Below are 19,030 nucleotides of genomic sequence, written 5' to 3'. Positions count from 1 at the left end.
TGCTTTATTTTTAGGTCTTGCTGCTGATTAAGTGCAAACTATGCAGTGTGCCCGGGCTGCTCGGCTTTTCTGGAGAACATTCATGTTCCGCTCAGTGTGGATGGTAGTTTTGGAGGACTGTTTTCTTCCTTGTAGGACTGTACTTCCCCAGTGCCTGCAGGGAAGGGAGAGATTTTGCATCAGTGGCTGTTGCTGATGGAAGCAGGGTGCAGGTATCAGGGATGAACAGCACTGCTGGGTGCTCCTAGTGTGTGTGTGTGTTTGTGTGTGTGTGAGAGAGAGAGAGAGAGAGCGAGAGAGAGAGAGAGAGAGAGAGACAGAATTTCTGTGAATGTTACTACAGATTGTGGAGGGTGACCAGCATTTTGCAGAGACCCACCCAGTTGGCATTGTCTTTTAAGGTGAGTCTTAAATCTGCTGTTCCATGTGCTGGTGTGGGTTGGGGAAGGTAGACTGCCTCTCCAACCACCAGCCTGCTCCAGAAGACAGGAGGCAGACTTGCTAAATGAGAGTATTTTCTAAAGAATTTCATTTGAATCCGAGAAAAATATGTGCAAACTTCCTATCGTGGACCAATGCAGGGAGCCCTAAACCCCAGTTCCCGTCCTGGCAGCCAGAGCTCCCCTTGAGAGCAGGAGCACTCCTTTCAGCCCTGGCTCACCATTTGGCTTCTTCAGTGGCTCTGTTTTCTTCTGAGGCCGTGGCAGCAGGATCCGTATTCCTCTTTGGAGCGTGAAGGAAATGATAGTGTAATCACCTAGTAAGGGAGAAGAGATGAAGTAGTAGTGCGTGGCAAGTGCTCTGATAGCAAAGGATGGAGGACAGCTGGATGTGTTGTCTTTTTGAGTCCCATGGGGCTTGTATGGAGGTCAAGAAAGGGTATTTGAGCAAGGAAATGAGTTGCCTGGATGCCTTTGACTGTGAAGCTGTTTGGGGGCTGCAGGGCAGGGGTGATGTGTCCTACCCTGTCTCTGCTGCAGGGTGAGAGGAGCATCCTTTGTGGCAGATGTCTTGCGAGGAAATGGCATTGGGAGAAGCAAAGGAACGTGTGTTCACAGCTGCCCTCGCGCACAGATGTGCTCTCAGCTTTGTGCCCGCATCGGTGCCCTCTTCCAAGAGGAACTCCACACTCACGCCCATAAAGCTGGGTGCAGGCAGTATGTCCAGTAAGAGCAGCTCCTCTGCTCTGTGTAAAGGCACAGACAGTGCCACAGTGACGCCTGGTGATGGGAGATGGATTCATGGCTGGCACCTCCCCAGCTGTACACGCACTGCAACTGCACAAAGCAGCAAAGCTCAAAATAAGACAGCAGTAAGATATGGGCAGTAGGAGGTTTCCTCTGGAATTATAGATAATTTCCCTAGCAATTTTAGTGCCTTTTAAAGACAAACAATTTTTCCCAGCTGGAAAGCAAGCTCTTTAAATGTCAGAAAAGCAAGACCCTTAGATAAAGGTCATCGGTGGGAGCCTGATAAGGTGCAGGAAAGTGTCCTGAGCAAAAGATGGCACTGGCATTAGCGCAGTCAGGAACAGCAGCTGCTTAGGGGTTGCACGCTGATTTGATTTGCTCCTCCAGCAGTCGGAGTGCTACAACGAGGGCTGCCTGCTGGTCAGCAGGTGATGCAGAGCAGGAACAGCCTGCACTACACCCTGGGGGTACAGCTCAGCCCTACCACAGGGTGATAGCATCTGCCCTTCCTATTCAACCTGGCTGAACGTGCCAGTCATGCAGAAGTGAGAGGGGTTTGAGATGACACATCACTTCCCATGACACACAACCAGAGCTGAGGGATTTTATCTGCCCGACTCTGGTTATTCATCCCTTTGAGGTGCCACAAGGGACTGTGGTGTGGGGACAAGAGTTGTCTTGGGGACATTCGCTGCAGGATTAATGTCCGTGGTGAAAGACCACAGTCTTTTCTACATGTTCCCAGCTGTCTTTGTGGAAGAGTTGAGGCTCTCTGTAGTTAAATGAACAGTGGTGGGACTGTCCTAACCCTTGTTTGTACCGATTAAACATCTCCATCACTTTCCTGAAGACCTTGACACAAACATATCGTTGTCCCAAGTAACACAGCAGGAAGCTGCTGTATAGCACTACACTTCCAGCTTGTCACTAGCTGGGAATACATGTGCAATGGGTTAGGTTTTGCCTGTTTTTTCTGAAGGCAATAGGCTTTCGCATTAAAATGGCTATGTTTGAGAAGGTCCTAGAAGTGCAGTGGGGCTCTGTAGCAAGGTGGGAACTTGAGCTGAACACCTTATCCAGGGAGAGATCAAGGTGTGGGGTGGTTTGAGCTAACAGATATAACTTGGCAGTCTTGGAGCACACCAGCACGAGGGTCTGTTACCCTAGCTCAGCTTCCGAGCCATAGCTTAAGCACCTGTAGGCATCAAAATCTCACAATTCTGCTGATTTTTAACCAGAACTTGACAGTGATAAATGACAGGGAGCAGAACATCGGCTTGCTGACACCCACTCGGCCGTCAAAGCAAGATTAGTACATGCTTATTTTGGTTTCTTCTTTAATCAAAAATCAATTAGACAATTATGAAAGGAATATTCAGCCAGGGAGCCAGGTTGTCAGGCAGGCTGACAGAACTTAACACCACTTTCTTTGTGTTTTTCAGTTTAGAGTTATTCCATGTATTGAAACTAAATAAGTGGATGAGGAAGGGGATAAAAAAATATCTTTGTCTTACCCTGGAAATGTCCTACTGAGTGTCACCTCAAATCCTAATGAAAATCTATCTCCATTCCAGAAGTTCAAAGTATTCTCCATGTAACACCATTGAGCCTGGTGTTTGGCCACATGGTGGTTCTCCTTTTCCTGCTTCCATCTCACTTGCAACCCAAAAATTAGTTGCTTTATTTCTGTTTTAGACTGTGTGCCAGAGTATTTTTAACTTGATTTTTGAAGTAAACAGCGGTTATGCAACAGCTCTCTGCTCATGAAGTTTCTGCACCAACTTCCCTGTTCCCCAAAGACATTTCTAAAAACCCACTAGGTAATTTTGACTGAATTTCAGGGGAAGGAATGGTTTCGAAGATGGTTCATTTTCCAATAGACCTGTACCATGTATGTCTTTAAAGCTGTGTGAAGCACCTGTGTGAAGGAAGGAGTTTGGCTCTTTTAAGGGGAGCCCCATGGGACACCAAAAACATGGGTCTGGACATCTCTGCATTGGAAGAACAAGCCTGAGGACAAATGAGGAGCAGGGGGGGCAGGCACTCAGGTTACCTGGACTGTAGACGGCAGATGATTTGGAGGAAATATCTGTACTGGGCAAAGAGAGTGTAACCTTGTCCTTCCTGGGGACCCGAAAGCTCCTCATCACCTTCCAGGTGCAGAACCTGTATGAGAAATACTGAAGACAGCAAATGTCCAAGCAGATATGTACAGCTGAGCTCCTGGCAAGTGTCTCATCTGCATTTTCATCATGTTGGAGGAATAGATGGCTGGAGGAAAAGGCTGGCATGCACTAAGCCTCCATCACCCTGGGACAGAGGGGGCAGGTACCTTCTCCAGAAGTGCATCAGGATAGGGAAGATGATGACCTTGGCTCTGTGGTAGAGCATGCGGTTCAATAGCTTCTTGGCAGATAAAATCCGGATTAAATCCCTCTCTTCTTTAGAGATGTTTACCTGGCCACAGAAGAGACTTTGCATAACTAAAACAGTTTGTGGCACTCCTTGTGGGCCTCAGAGGCATGTTTCTCTCCCTGACCCCATCCTGGATTTCAGCAGTCTCTAAGGAGAGATATACTGCTTGCATCCTGGCAATTGTCCCAGGTACAAGGGTGGCATCTCCTTTGGATTCTTGTGGAAAGCACTGTGCTGTGCTTTCAACACAGGAAGAGCCATGGCTACTATAGAGGAACAAGCGGATGCAGTGGGGAGAGGATAATGTTGACTGAAAGGACTGATCTGGTGGAGGGCAGCACCCATCCTAGTGCATCAGCCCTGGAATTTCTCCAGCAGGTAGGGGATTTTATCATCTCCTGACCCACATGCTTGTTCTCAATCTGCTTGGGCCAAGTGGTAGTGTGGGTCTGGTGGTGGATCAGTTCCCAACCCATGGAGCCCAAGTGGAGGTCCTAGGCTCCAGAGCATACTCTGAAGCTTCACAGCGTGCTTGGCTGGAGCAGATCTGCCTGGTTCCCTTTTCTCCACAGCTGCTCACAGCTGCAATGCAACGGTCTTAAGCAATGAGCAGGCAGCAGCCCTCAGCTTTCCTGGGTGGGTCCCAGCAGCTTACCCGCAGTTTAGGGGGAATATCAGAGTTCAGGTAGATTCTGCTGATGATGGCAACTTTCTTTTTGAGAAAAGCAACTTCCTTTTCTGAGTGCTTGCTGTGGGCTGCCAGAGCTTCAGCTGAATCAGCCATCCTGCAAAACCTGCAAAGGCATGCGGGGTCTTTCTGAAGCGAGTGCTCTTGACTGCTAGGATAGATAGACCTGTTCTTGCTTAGCTTTGTATTTACAGTGCCAGAAAAAGCAGTCCACAAGGCATGGAACAGTGAGATAGGAGGGATGAAAAGCCACTTTCCTCTTTCACCACCTTTGTGCTCACAGTATTCACCTGTGTGGGGGATGTGATGCTTGTCCTTCTTCAGGAAAAGAGAATAGAAACCTGGTCTCACGCATGTTGGGCTGTGCTGGGTGCAGGACAGTTGTGCATCAGCCAAGGCTTGCTCTTGCAGGTTTGTCAGGGGACTGGGCAAAATCAATGGAGAAATGCCACCACTGGCATGTCAAGAGAGGTGTAGGCAAAATGCTAGGGACTATCAAAGCGAAAATGCTTCTAGGATACCCAAAGAGGAACCCTGAGCCGCTGGTCTTCTGGTTGAAGTGGAGGCTTTTGGGGGCTCCAAGGGCAGGTAGCCATGAGCAAATTAGAAGTAGACAGCTATAGGGTGAGACCTTATCGTGTTGTACGATGTCCACGTGCCAGCCTTGCATAGAGTTACTGATAGGAGATAAGGGGTGGCAGCACAAACCTTAGTGTGTGCTAATGAATCCATGGACCAGGCTTTATCTGCTGCTCAGAGACGGGCGCTACCTGCAGGATGGGTTTGCGCCAGAGCCATAGGAGACTGTGACACCTGAGCCCCTGGTGGAAAGAGAACTTACTTGTAAATCTCCTGATAAAAGCGGAAATCGTTGATGAGGAAGTTCACAGTGATGAGCTGATTGTTAAACAGGTAGCGTTTCACTAGCCCCAATTCCTCATCCTGTGAGGTGCTGGCAGAGGTCTCGTGGGAACGGGAACTGCTGCTGCCGCCGCTCTGCTTCAAGCCAATGGGCAAGTCTGAGAGATGAGAAGAGCTGTTGTGTTTTGCTTCTCCCAGCACTGGGTTTGAGGCTGGCTGGGCATCTGATGCTGAGTTATACCCTGCTCCTCCAGGTCACTTGTGCCTGTCCTGCCTACAAGTAATTTGCTGAAGGTCTTTCTCTCCACATACTCTACAGTCTTCCTGCAACCAGGCTCTCTGGGGAATTCAGACTCACTCAGTGTGCAGCCTCCTCCCTAGCTTGGTTCCTCCATCCACCCTCCTCTTTGCACCTATGGAGTGCTTACGTTTTCATAGGGGATGGCCACAGTAGATCAAAAGTCTACCTGCTTATCTATCCATTATCCTGTTTCTGGCAGGGGCCATGAGCACATAATGAGTGAGAAGGAAAGGTAAAACATCTGTGTTATTTCCTCCATATACAATATTCTCAGCTTCCAAACATATTCATTTCCAGGAACTTCTTGATCTAGATGGAGTTTCTGTCTATTTAGTAATTTCAGTAGATTTCTAAGTGTTGTTCCAACCTCCTATTCAACTTGTGCACAAACTTTGAGGATCTACATCCTTTGGCAAAGCACTCTGTTGAGCAGCTCCCTGTTGCATAGAAAACTATTTCATTTGTTTATTTTTTTTGGTCTGTGCCACCTTAGCCTCATTTAGTGCCTCCTGGTTTTTGTGGAAGGTATGCAAACTTGTATATACATTGCTGCTTGAGAGAGGTGCAATGGCATCCAGGGACATCTGCATCAGAGAACCAGATATTGCATGAAAGTGAGCCTGTGTAAAATTCTGGACCTCATCTCCCAGCTCCAGCACCCACGTATGCAGGTTTCTGTGCAGAAATATCTGGCATGCTGAGACATCTGCTTTTCTGGCTTTTTATATGATTCCAGCAGAGAAAACTGTGTCTGCATATGGGCATGGGAGATGAGCCACAGGATTCCTCCATCTACTTCTCTGCCTAAACCCTAGACTGTCTTGGGGAGGGGGGAGAGGAGGTGGAAAGAGTTTAGCCATACTTTCCTCCTTGTTTCCTACTTCCTGCCAGAGAAAGCTCTCGAACTCTAAACGGAATTTGCTGTTGCCCATCTCCCTGTGGAACTTGCAGATGCTCCTGACGATGCTGCGAATGGTGCACCAGGCTCTCCGCTGCAGAGACAGAGCACAGGTTGCATTAGCCAGTGGCACAGCGCCGGGTACTCAGCCCCTGGCTGCAGCAATAGGGCTTGCTCCCAGACAGAGCCCTCCCGTTTGGACCCACCGCTGTGAGCTGGAGCACTAGAGCCCAGCCTTCATGGGGAGATTTGTGACCCAGACGTCATCTTTGCTTTCCGGTATTTCTGGGTTTCACTGGTGGCTATAGGTGACAGTATGAATCACTTGGCCAGTCCTCATCAAATCTAGTGGAGTCTGCATGGAGCAGGACACCAGAGCCTGTAGGAGTGAGGCTTTACCTACCAGCTGCCTTTTCACAGCTGTCCAAGTCTGACCCTCTCACCCCATTTACGGGAGCGCTGCTTGACCTGCAGCATCTCCTCTCCTTGTCTGGATAACAACCCCAGCCTGCCAGCAGAGAGGGTCTTTCCTTACCACCTTCTCCGTCACAAATTTCCTCATCTCATGTTGCAAACGGAGGTTAGACTTGGCTGTTTCACTAGGAGGGAACAGATCCTGGTATTCTTTAAACCTGCCGGACAAGAAATAAGAGAGAGACCACAAAGACCAGCCAGATGCATGAGAAGGGTAGTGGTTTGGTGGGAGGATGGATAAGTGGGGGGAGTGACTAACAGGTCTAGCCCTGGGGTTGGTGTCTGCTGGACTTCTGTTCTTGAAGGAGGCTGGAGAAAAGGAGAAGAGGCTAGATCTCCTCTGCTGGGCTTTGTTTTTGCATGTAGCAGGCTTGGGAGTGTCGTAGAATTGTATCCCAACCCAATAGTCAGGGTTGGAAGGGACATTAAAGCTCACCCAGTTCCAACCCCCCTGCCATGGGCAGGGACACCTCCCACTGGATCAGGCTGCCCAAGGCCCACCCAGCCTGGCCTGGAACACCTCCAGGGATGGGGCAGACATGACTTCCATTAGGGAAGGGAAGTTGTCCATGCTGCTTATCTTTATTGCATGTCCTCCTCTGGCCCAGCACCCTCTAAGCCCAACAGTGATTTGGTGCCCACGGCACAAGCCCTGCAGACACAAACACATCAGCAGTTGCAACAGCAACTTTGCAGAGGTGAGGTGGGTCTGCCTGGGATTTCAATGCACTGGCTGATAGGTCATAGGGAAATATACTTGTAGCAGTTGCTCTCTGCCACCTTGGGGTTCCGATGGAAAGGATGTATTTGTGTAACCACTGGGCTTAGGAACCACCTTGACCCAGATGCTCACCATCGTTTTTCCATTGCTTTCTGGACGAAGACCTGTGCTGTCATCAACATGCAGCGGCTGACTGCTTGAGCCTTGCTTATTTCTTTGATGATTGAATTGTGGCAATCCAGCTGCTCCTCTGGAAAAGAAGTGTGGTCAGTGCCTGCCCCTGCCTGCCAGCCACCCCTGCGCCACCATGACAGCTCCTTCTACCCTCACATCTGCAAGTGGCATCCTGTCCCATCTCTGCCTGAACTACCTGCTGTTTGCTCAGTTTGGTTGTCTCCTCCCTTTTCTTTTGCATACTGTGTTAATTGCATACTTTGGGAGGGAAGCTGTGATTCCAAAGTCATCTAAAGGAGACAATATAGAGAAGAGGTATTTCTGCTGCCGCAGGGATTTTAGGTTGCAAGTTTCTGTCAGTAGATCTTGCCAAAGAAGCAGGACACCACCCCAGAAATATGTGGCAGTGAAAGGCGTCAGCAAATAAACGCTCTACTGGAGGGGAAAGGAGAATTGGTAGGTCCCTGTAAGACGATATAAAATGTGCAACCAGCACCTAGCTTGGAGAAAAGAGGCTTTCATCATGAATGGAGTAAAGTGCAGACTGGGAAGGCACCTACCAGCTGGGATTCTAGCATGGAAATAATTGCTGACAATTCTGTCAATGAGGGAGCTTTTCTTTTTGGGGTTGGTTTCCGAGACTAGCCTCTCCACAGCCATCCAGAAATGCAGTGGTTGATCTGCTTTGTGCTCCTTGAGGAACCGCTTGAAGGACTGGAGGTGAGCAGGGTTGTGCAGTACTTTCACAAAGTGCCTGTAGAGAGGAGGAGACACCAGAAGATGTGATCTCTGTGCCACCAGTGACCTGGAAAATAGCCAGAACCTTTGTGATTGTTTCCCCAACAAGAGAGAGACACCTGAAGAAGAGCTAGAAACATGTAGATGAGCAGTGTGTGGGATCCGTGAAGGACGTGAGCCATTAAAGGTACTGGTGGAGCACAGCATGCCTTGTGTGTTTTGCCATTGAACTGTTTCAGTTGGAAAAGACCTTTAAGATTGGGAATCCATGGTGGGATTCTTCTGACAAGCTGTTTCATTTCTGCCATAGGTGGACCTGTCCAACAGCTTTGCTGCCATGTATCCAAATGAACTGGTTTCAGCCTGAAGAAGAGGCTTCTCCCAGGGAGTCAAGGAGAAGGTAGGACTTTGGGTTTGTGCTGGAGACCTCAGAACCTGCAAACAGAGTGGGGCAGAGACCAGGGGAGGGAGGCAGGTAAGGATGAGGCACTTGGAAGGATTAGAGGGAAAGGGAAGTTGTGCTCCCCTCTGGCACTTGTTGAGAATAAACAATGATTTGCCACTGGATTGCAGAGGGCTTTGTGTATTAGGCCCTAGAGAGGGTATTTTGGAATGGAAAACCCTCCCCATTGGTAACTGGTAGGTCAGGAGATTATTGAGAGATGTGGAGGCAGAGGATGGGTGCATTGAAAAGTTTAGCAGAGCTTTGGAAAACCAGAGCTGGGAGTTGAGTGAGATTTTTTTAGTTGTTTCAGGGGTTAGCAAGCTTTTACTTGAAGATCAGTGAACTGGGACAAATATTTGCTTTGTTTAGGTATGGCTCTTGAGACTGACTTTCACAATAGACAATAAGAGCTGCCACTACTCAGGACTTGTGTCCTGGTTACTCTTTATATCCCAGTGGGAAGCTGTGAGGACTCATGTCTGGAGTATTCCCAGGAGGTGAGACATGAGCCACGTAGACATTCATGCAGTTAGTGAGTGCAGAGATTTAAGTGTGGTCACAGGGTGATTTTAAGTGATTTTTCTGAGTATCAAAACCAGAAGTATTTAGGCTGGAAGAGGAGATATTTAGATGAGATCCTAGGAAGAAATGTTTTCCTGTGAAGGTGGTGAGGCCCTGGCACATGTTGCCCTGAGAAGTCAAGGCAAATCCCTGGAGCTCCAGAAAAGGTGGGGAGGGACTGTTCACAAGGACATGGAGTGACAGGATGAGGGGGAATGGATTTAAATTGGAAGGGGGAAGATTTAGATTAGACATTAGGAAGAAATTCTTCACAATGGGAGTGGTGAGGCGCTGGCACAGGTTACCCAGGGAAGTTGTGCCTGCCCCATCCCTGGAGGTGTTCAAAGCCAGGCTGGATGGGGCCTTGGGCAGTCCCATCTGGTGCGAGGTGTCCCTGCCCATGGCAGGACATGGATGAGCTCTGAGGCCCCTTCCAACCCAAATCATTCTATGATTCTGGGAACCTGAGAGGTCCCTGCTATAGTGTAGGTGGCATGTTTGGGAACTGAGGATGACGCGCATGAGAATGCACAAGATGTGAGTAGTAAATCTGAACCTATGGCATCGGGGCTGTGTTAAAACATATTTGCTCCTTTCCCTGGTAACTCCATGGCTCAGACCCACAGGACAACCATCCCTTCATCTGAGAGGGCTGAACAATGAAGTAGGGAGCTGTGGCAGTACAGGAAATCACTGGGAAAAAATCCGCGTCCTGAAAGAGTGTAAGTAGCAAAAAGCAGCAGAGCTCTGTGCTGCAAGGTGCCAGACCTGGGTCTTCTGAGTGGCTTCTCTACTGCAACAGTGGTGGACTTTGTCTCACTTAATCTGTTTTTTCTCATAGGAACAGTCTTCTTTCTGTTCTCGAGTTCAGCAACTGTGGGGACAGAACAAAGTTAGCCTCTTCCTCAGGTGACAGCCAGAGCCTGCTCACAGCTGTCTGCAAAGGACCCGCCAGCCTATCCCCAGAGCCACCATGCTGATGTCTGCATGGTGAGCCCAGCTGAGAAGACACTCAGCAACTTTTTGCCTCCGTGTAGTTTGACTACCTCAGCATCTGCTTCAGAGAAGCCCTCGCTCCCACCCTCTCTGGCTGGATTAACACCCCAAACATATGCCTTTCAAAGGTGGCTAGGCCCCTTTCTGCTTCTGGAGATGTTCTACAGGATAATGGGATGCAAGCAGGGAAGACCCATGCTTATCCAGTTCCCTAGAGGTATGCTTGAGCACCTTCAAGGGTATGATGGAGGCTCACCTTTATTCTAAGCTGCTCAGAATGGACTCACCAAATGACGAGCTTTTGAGAAGTGGAAGCTTTTTTCCTTTGCTTGGTTTATCCACGGCTCTCGAGGGCTTCTGATCAGCCGTCGAGGGCTTCTGGTCAGCTGGAGAGGGCTTCTGATCGGGCTTCTGATCAGCCGTCGAGGGCTTCTGATCAGCCAGCTCATTTGATACCATCTTCTCAGAGTCTGCATCAGACAGAAAAGAGAGGAGAGATCCAATGTTCATTTCTCCTGGCTATGACAACCCACGGGCACTTGCAGTGTTGCAATCACTGTCTTCCCTTTCCCCTTGTGTGTCTTGTTCCCATGATCTACCCATGACACCGCATATCTCAGGTATGACCAAGGCCCCACAAGCTACCTAAGGGTTGCTACAGGTGACTGCTGTCACTTTTAGTGCACTGGCAGGTGCCTGCAAATTTGATGTCATCCTCAAAAGATGATGCGAGAAGACAAAGCCGGGGTTTCACACCAGCACAGCCAGTCTCAATGTCCACAATAGAAAGTCAAGACATGGAAGTGGGGTGACAGTGGCTGTTGCTGGCTTTGGGTTTCAGTCACTTTGCTGCAGCCTCCATTAGATCTGGTGGCTCCAGCCAGTGCAGGAATGTGGCTTCTGGTGCCTCTGATACTGGCAGGAGGTCATTTGGCCTATAGGTCACTGTTAAAGCTTGGATTACAGCCCATGGCTCCTAGATAACCCATCCAACCCACTCCACGATGTTCGTGTATTGTCAGCAATATAGCAATGCACCATAAACCTGTGCATTAGGGAAACTGGTCACCACGGATGCACAAAATATGTTTTATCAGCCCGAGCCAATGTGAACCACGGCAGAAATTCAGAGTCGCCTCTTACCGGTCCTGTGCAGGAGAGATTCATGATCTGCCTTAATTAAGCCCCCTTTCTGGACATCCCAAGAGACAACTAATAGCCGCTGCTTTAAAGAGAAATCTTCCAAGTTCCTTGTGCCGTGCAAGGCCTGGCTCAGCTTCAAGGACTGGTTTATCCGCTGGGAGACGAGGAAGAATTCATCTTTCCCAACCACATGGCCTTTCATCTCTGGCATCAGGACATCGCTCTGGGGAGACTACAGCAAGAAGAGGAGATGGTGATTGCACAACACACATATCCCACCGGAGGAGCTGCTCCCGCACTGTGCAGGTGAGTTGCATATTTCACTGCGCCTTAAGAGTACAAACCTACCCAAGTTAGATCTCTGCTTTAGCATTAAGCTGTCTGAAGAAATCTACAGGAGCACAAAGCTTGGCATAGACCTTATACCTGCCCATGCAGCTGCTTAAAGTTGGCACACATCTGCCTGTGGCTGGGACATGCAGCAGGCTCCCCAGGTAGTCAAGACAACAGCTTGCCAGCAAAGGCTGCATCTTTCCTGGAGATGTCAACATCCACCCAGGAAGGATGAAAGCAACCCTGAGGATGTCAACAGCTGACAGGGAACCTCATGTGCCTTTTTGGCTGGCTGCTTTTCCTGGGACTGGTTGTGGCCAATGCCCTGGGAGTGCCTCCGTCACCTCCTGCTGAGACCCTCCACGGAGTTTGGCCCTTCCTACTGTGAGCAGTTTGCACGACTTGCCAGGCAGCAGGGTCAGAGTGGCTGGTTTCTGACAAAGATACTCACTACTCCTACTCGCCAAGCACCAAAAATAACCCTGCTGAGCCCTGAGCAGTTCCCTTGACATCAGTGCAGTGAGACCCAGGAGGAGTTTGGCTTAGGGGATGATGCCAGCAGGGAGCATGGGCTCGACACCCGCTGAAGCGCTAATTGCACTCCCAGGCCAGGTCTGTGCTCTGAAGGGTAATTTCCTTGACAAGAGATGCTTAAAAACATGGGAAGCTAATTAACTTACAACCAAGAGCATTTAATGAATTGGGGTCAGAAGCTGCCAACTGACTTTGAAAATGCTCAGCTCTCGCTGGCTGAGATGCTGGCATCTCTGTGACCCAGATCTTTGGGGTCACTAGCCTTGATGGCCTCTCATTATTTCTAGGATCAGATGTTGATTTTACATTGCAGTTTGGGAAGAAGGCCCAGTGGTTGAAGAACACCATCTGCAGTGAGCCAAATCGCCTGCAATTTGTATTGTGCAGGGATGCAGGAGGGCTGCTCAGAGGTTTCAGTCTGTGAGGACGTTTCCTGGTGTAAGGATGGTACTTATAAACATGGGATATTAGTGGGATTTCTGTTGCCAGGAGGGATAATAGTCTGGGAAGATGAGTTCTTGTGTGACTCTTCTTTCTTAAATCATCCCTTACACAGTGGAAAAAATATGTGGAAAACTTGAGTATGGTTGAATCATAGGCTAAAAGGCTGCATGTCCTCTTCCCCCTGCACGCTGGATGACTCACATCAATAGCAGTATTTGCTCTAAGCGGGGGAAAAAAAGGGGGAGAGTTAATTCCCAGAAGTATTTTGCCCATGGAGCTGTTAGCTAGCCTGTTGCTGGTCTCACCCCTGCCTATACGGGAAGCCTGCTTTTAAGTGTCCTTGCTTTTGGGCAAGGTTGTGGTCAGTCTCAAGGAAGATTTTGCAGGGTGTGCCTCTAGTGCTGCTGTCTTATGGAATGCTGCAGTGGAAGGGTTGAGGATTGTTGCTCTGGGCAGCTGGAACAGGGCAGGCTTTGCTGTACTACCCTGCAGCAGCATTGGCCAGGGGACACCATGGGATGCTGGACCACCACAACTAATGCTGGGCTTCTCCTCTCTCCCTCTCTCTAGCTTTTCTCATCCCTGCTGTTGCCTGAGTACTCCATGAAGATGTCTGTGACCCCTTAGCAGCACCTTTACCATATACTGGAGGAACGTCTTGTCATCGTCGGCTAGAAATTCTTCATAGACGCAGAAGAGCACCTGAGGAGGAGCAGAGGTGGGTTATTCTCAGCAGGTGCTCCAGTGGCAACCAGCTCCCCTCAATACCACCGTACCCTGAGGTTGCAGCAGTGATGCTGTGGGCAGGTTACACCTCGCAGAGAAGTCTAGGGCAGCTCTGCTGGGAGCTGTGTACTTGAGTTGATCCATTGGGCTGCTCAGAGGCTGCCCAGAAGTGTGTGAGTTGCAAATGTCTTTTACTTGTGTTGTGTTGGAGTCAGTGGCTTGGATGCAAAAGGACAGTCACCATCCTGCCATCCCTGGCACATGCATCTAACATGTGCTCTGAGGTGGCCAGCTGCTAAATGCTCCACTGCCCAGTAGACTGGAGGGGATGTTCCTATCTACTGCCCTGGCACATCTTAGCCATCGGTTCCAGTGCCAGGTACTTGCGACTGTAGGTTTTCCCCCTTCCTTTCCATCTTCATTTTCAAAATATCCCTCTTTTTGAACAGTCCCACAGCCCTCGCGCTAGCCCAAGGGTGCCAATGCCAACCGAGGCTTCCCAGCCTGACCACCACCAGCACCGCTCCGTACCTTGCAAATCTCATTTTGGGCTCTGAATATCCAGGGGGAGAATTCGCCAGACATCAGGTCATCCCGCAAGCTCCTGAGAGTTCTGGTCTCCAGGGGAAGCTGCTGAATGGTGCCCTCCTCCAGGTAGCTCTTGCATATCTCCTCGCCCATCAAATGACGCAGAAAGAAACTGGTTTTTTTTTCTGGTGTCCAGCACCACAGGCTGAAACTCTTCCAGGTCATGCCACAGATCCAGGAGATGAATCTCCACAGACCGGTCTTGGTGCTTCAGGAAGTTCCGGAAGGGACGTCCTGCACAGCTCTCAGCACTAAGGGCCCAGGGGAGTAAACTGGAGGCCTTGACTGGCTTTTTCAGATATGGCAGCTGGACAAAGGGTCTAGTACTTCTGGGAGAGGTTGCTTCTCCTTTGCCTCCAAAGACAGTGCTTGCAGGATACACTGACTGCTGTGGAATCAGTCTCCAAGATTCCTCACCCAGACGCGATTCCTTTGAGCTCCCAGCTGGCCTTGGCTGCCTTTCTGGTTGCACTTGAAAATGGGCCATCATCATTTCTTGAGTGTCTCTTCCCTCCTGGACCAGAGACCAGATCTCCTCTTTGGCCTTCTTACTGCAGTAGGACCGTGACAAACCCTGGCTTTTTCTAACACGCATCGTTAAGCAATTCTCCGAAAAGCCTGAGGGCTCCTGAAAGTTGTCCCCTAATAAACGTTTCTGATATTCCTGCAGTAGGGGCTGGCACGATTTCTCTTTCTTCATGCTCTTCTTGTAGTGGATAAAGAATTTAGGGAGCCAGTAACTCTGAATCATAAAGAGGGCCTGTTCCTGCATCTTTCTTAGGATCTCCCTCCTGGTGCTGATGGATTGAACATGCCTGGCTTTCAGCAGTGGCCCTGAAATGGATGCAGGGGATTATGATGGGGAGATTATAGAATCATAGAATAGTTTGGGTTGGAAGGGACCTTAAAGATCATCCAGTTCCAACCCCCTGCCATGGGCAGGGACACCTCCCACTGGCTCAGGCTGCCCAAGGCCCATCCAACCTGGCCTTGAACACCTCCAGGGATGGGGCAGCCACAGCTTCCCTGGGCAACCTGGGCCAGGGCCTCACCACTCTTATGGCAAAGAAATTATTCCTTATGTCTAGGATGACTCCATGCAGATCATTCCCCAGCCAAGCAAAGCTGGTGATGGTATCCCATCTCCCTGGGGACATCCAGGAAAGGCCACCTCACTGGAAGAGCATTGCTTATCCCCAGCTCCCATGTTTCTTACAATCAGTGATCCTGCAGAGAGTGATGACTGTGGAGCCTTCACGTAGGTGAGTGGCTTTCAGTCTGTGGAATAAGGACAGGTAGAGGTCCCTCTGCTCCGCATCTGATTCGTCAAGCCCCAGGAGCCTTTCAGTGATGAGCCAGAAGTCAATCAGTTCTTCCCCTGTGGATCAGACAAGCGGTGGGAACTGGAGACAGAAAGCCCTGCTGATGAGCAAAGCACCCTGTGTTTTACAGAAAAAAAGAAAGAAGGAAAGATTGCCTGGATGAACTGAGAGATCAGTGTAAAGAAGGGCTGGGGCTATACATCTCCCCACCATTCCGTGCCCGTGCTGTGGCTCTCTCTGGGATCATGGTGCTTCCTGTCCCACTGATGCTTACCTGTGCCCCCAGCTTTGTGTTACTGCCCTGCTAGGCTGCATGCATGCAGCTGGCTGAGAAGGGGCTGAGGAGCACCCCATGCCCACCTGCCATTCCTCGGATGAAGACCCGAAAGAGCTGCATGCCCTGGCTGCCGCTGATGAACTTCTCCAGCAGCCACTGGTCAGCGCTTTGCCAGTTCAGCAACTTTGCTGTCAGAGAGAAAGTGCAGAGCATGGCTCTGGGTGATGTGTGCAGGAATGGTCCCCAGGAAAGCCCTCCAGACCCCCCAGCATCCCCCAGGCTCCCTGACACAGGCTGCAGTGCTTTGAGCCAGGAAACCAGCAAATCATGCCAAAACGGGAGCTTTGGGCAGGATTGTGGAACGCACGTGTGGTGTTTGCAGGGACACAGTATAAGCCACTCGTGCAGGTGACAGTCTGCCTGAATAACGTGCCTCTTCCCCTTGCAAACACCCATCTTTCTTGCCTGTGTTTGGGACTTGTCCTCAACTTCCTTCAGCTTAAGGTACAACCCAACTAGAGGAGATGCAGCGGTGCCCTCAGAAATGGCACTGGAGGAAGCCTCAACGAACTGCTTATGTTTGTGAAATGAAAATCTGCATCCCAGGTGCCGCAGCCTTCTCTTCCAGTGGCCTTGCATTGACACATGGGCTGACAAAGCAGCTGGTTGGGCTGAGATGGCTCATTTCAGGGGTAAACTGAGCACAATTCAGACTTGCTACCAGCAGGACAGACTACGGCATAGGCCTGTTTTCCCAGTGTAGGATGCACCAGATGAGGAGTATACCACAATACATTGTAAAAGCTCTGGGCAGCCTTCATACAAGCAAACCTGAAACCCTAGGACTCCCATTTCGCATGCCTGTGGATGCTCTCCAGCCTTGCTCCACCCATGAACCGAACGCTAAACGCCACTAAGCAGCTATTTCATCTCAACTCCGTGGAGGGAGCAAGTCTGTACTAACAGAGCTGGAGAATAAAGCTCAGCTCTTCCCATGGAAACCCTGGGATCTGCTGCACCTCTAAAAATGTGATGTGCAATGCCTTTTTAACCCAGACCAGAGGCATGACCCGTTGAGCAGGCACAAGATGGTGACAGCCCCAGCGAGAGGAAGCCCTGCTACAGCGGCAAAGCTGCTCTGATTTCCTCCGGGTTGTGATGACTCACCTGCTTCTTGTGACCGAATGAAACCTAGGAGCTTCTGGCAGAGGATGAGGTGGAGGCATAAGCTGGATTTGCAGAAGTGAGGCAGGCGGTGCTTTGTCAGCCAAGCCAGTAAAGCTGGGAGGCTGAGATCCTGCGTTGAAAACCCCGTGCCCAAGGAAAGGATTAGGCTGCGAGCAAGGAGCCATCTCTTCCCTGGGGATTAGGGTGAGTAGCGGGCCCCTGCTAGGGCGGAGGGAGGCAGGGGAAGGTGCCCTGTTGCTAGACAGCGATACAAACCACCCCTGTGCTGTGAAAGAAGGGGGATACGTGAGCTATGGCTCCTGCCTTCATCTCCATGAGCTCTGCCTGCACACCTGGGAGAGCTGGCATTGTGTGGCTGCCTGCAAGACTGCCTCTTCTTGCAGCCTGCCTGCTTCCCTGGAGCCCCGGCAGGATGGCACAGCGGGTTTCTGACAGCACTGAGAGGAGCAGGTTCCCTTTTGTTACGGGATCCGAGTGCTGCAAACTGCACTTCTGGCTTTGGAGAAGGTGGACGTCCATGGGAAAGGCTGAGCCAGTTTGAGAATCAACAGGACTTCACTCCTGGTGAATTCAGGAGGAATACAGGACATAAGGGGCTGATATTCATGTCACCCTTCTCTGTCTCTCCTTAACTCCAGCTATCGATGTTTACCAAGGGCTGGATGGACCCCATAACCTACGCTAGGACTTTAAATGGCTTGTCCTCCTCCTAAGTGATGCCTGGGTTTGAAATAATCCCCCAGCTGCAAAAAGAGGAGAGTCAGAGAGTGGCATTGGCAATGAGAAGCTGGCTCCTTCCCTCCCTTGCCCTGTTCCCTTCCTCCCTCCTTGCAAGGGACGTTTTCTCACCATGCAGCTTGGCAGCTCTGGCCAGAGGTCCCACTGGCCCGTGTTGTGGTTGTAAATGGGTGTCTGGCCAAAAACCTATATCAGAAAGAAAGGAGGGAGCTGAAAGAGATGGAAGGTGGCAGAGGAGCCCAGAGTCCAAGTGTTCTAGTTAGTCCTCATAATCTTCCCTTTCAAACCTCTATCTCCAAGCTGAGGTCCTCAGGTTTCTCTCATTTTTCTAGGCTGACTGTGGTGTATTCCCTGGGGCCTCTAACACCACAGAAGCGTAAAATTCACCTGAGAAGGGCTCAGAAAGGTCCTGGGCTTTATGATGCTGAGTGGACTTACAGGAAGATTCAGAAATGTGTTGAAAAAGTCGACAAAAACTTCATCTCTCAGCAGAAGCTCCATGTCCATGGAGGCTATGGTTGCTACAAGGGGGAGAAGAAAAAGTTAACTAGGCTTTGTGTCGCCAACCGTGATACAAATGTGAACCAAAGGATGCATCCTGAGAGGGACAACTCCAGGGGATGTTCAGCATAGGCTTGCACTATGCATATATGGGAGGATTTGGACAGTCCATGAAATTTGGGTCCCAGTGCACCCACGTGCTCTAGGTAGGTGGCACAGGGTGTTTGGAAAGCAGCAGGTTCAGCTGCACACAGGAGCCAGAAAGTTTGAACGGCAGCTTCCTAAACAGCAAAAGTACATGGTTTGTGGAGGCTGAGCACAAATGCAGTGGCACCTGTGGAGCAGGAGAGAGGAGGTGCTGTGGCAGGAGGGGATGAGCTGTGCTTCTCCACCAGACAGCAGGCATAATCCCGCTATCATGGAAAGGAACGCGTGCGCTGGTGTTGCCGCTCCAGCCCCACTGCCCTCTGAGTCTTCTTGCTCAGGTTCTGGTAGGAAATTCCTCCAAATCAGTGGGCACCACCAGGCTGGGGCAGCATGTGGCTCTGGGTGGAGTGACAGTTGCTGCAGACCCCCATCCACCCAGAACATACAGGCAGTGTGAGCAGTGTTACCCCCACGTGATGACGTGGACTGGCATCAGCCTACTTGCACAAAGGCACAGCTGTGTCACAGGGAGGACCTAGCCTAAGGCTGCTTCTCCCCCTCTGTCCCCTCCTGGGTGCGCTGACAGGGGCTGTAGCCTCCAGCAAAGAACTCACTGGTGGTCATCAT

The 19,030-nt window shown here is 50.3% G+C and overlaps 1 protein-coding gene across 1 annotated transcript; it reads right to left on the bottom strand.

The window, feature by feature from the left end:
- On the bottom strand, nucleotides 1–19,030 carry RGSL1 (regulator of G protein signaling like 1). The gene is given in 21 exon segments (XM_054073072.1): nucleotides 1–154; nucleotides 662–757; nucleotides 3,244–3,356; nucleotides 3,523–3,647; nucleotides 4,261–4,399; nucleotides 5,135–5,312; nucleotides 6,318–6,447; nucleotides 6,889–6,985; nucleotides 7,681–7,798; nucleotides 8,283–8,690; nucleotides 10,750–10,932; nucleotides 11,606–11,837; nucleotides 13,556–13,618; nucleotides 14,174–14,344; nucleotides 14,346–15,064; nucleotides 15,447–15,608; nucleotides 15,913–16,017; nucleotides 16,997–17,126; nucleotides 17,867–17,941; nucleotides 18,194–18,276; nucleotides 19,018–19,030. Coding segments are annotated over 21 exon segments (3,414 nt in total). The 3' UTR covers nucleotides 1–80.

The sequence above is a fragment of the Cuculus canorus genome, chromosome 8, assembly GCF_017976375.1.
Source record: "Cuculus canorus isolate bCucCan1 chromosome 8, bCucCan1.pri, whole genome shotgun sequence".
Lineage (NCBI taxonomy): Eukaryota > Metazoa > Chordata > Aves > Cuculiformes > Cuculidae > Cuculus > Cuculus canorus.
Note: the sequence above shows the minus strand (reverse complement) of the source record. Positions and strands in the feature narration are given on the sequence as shown.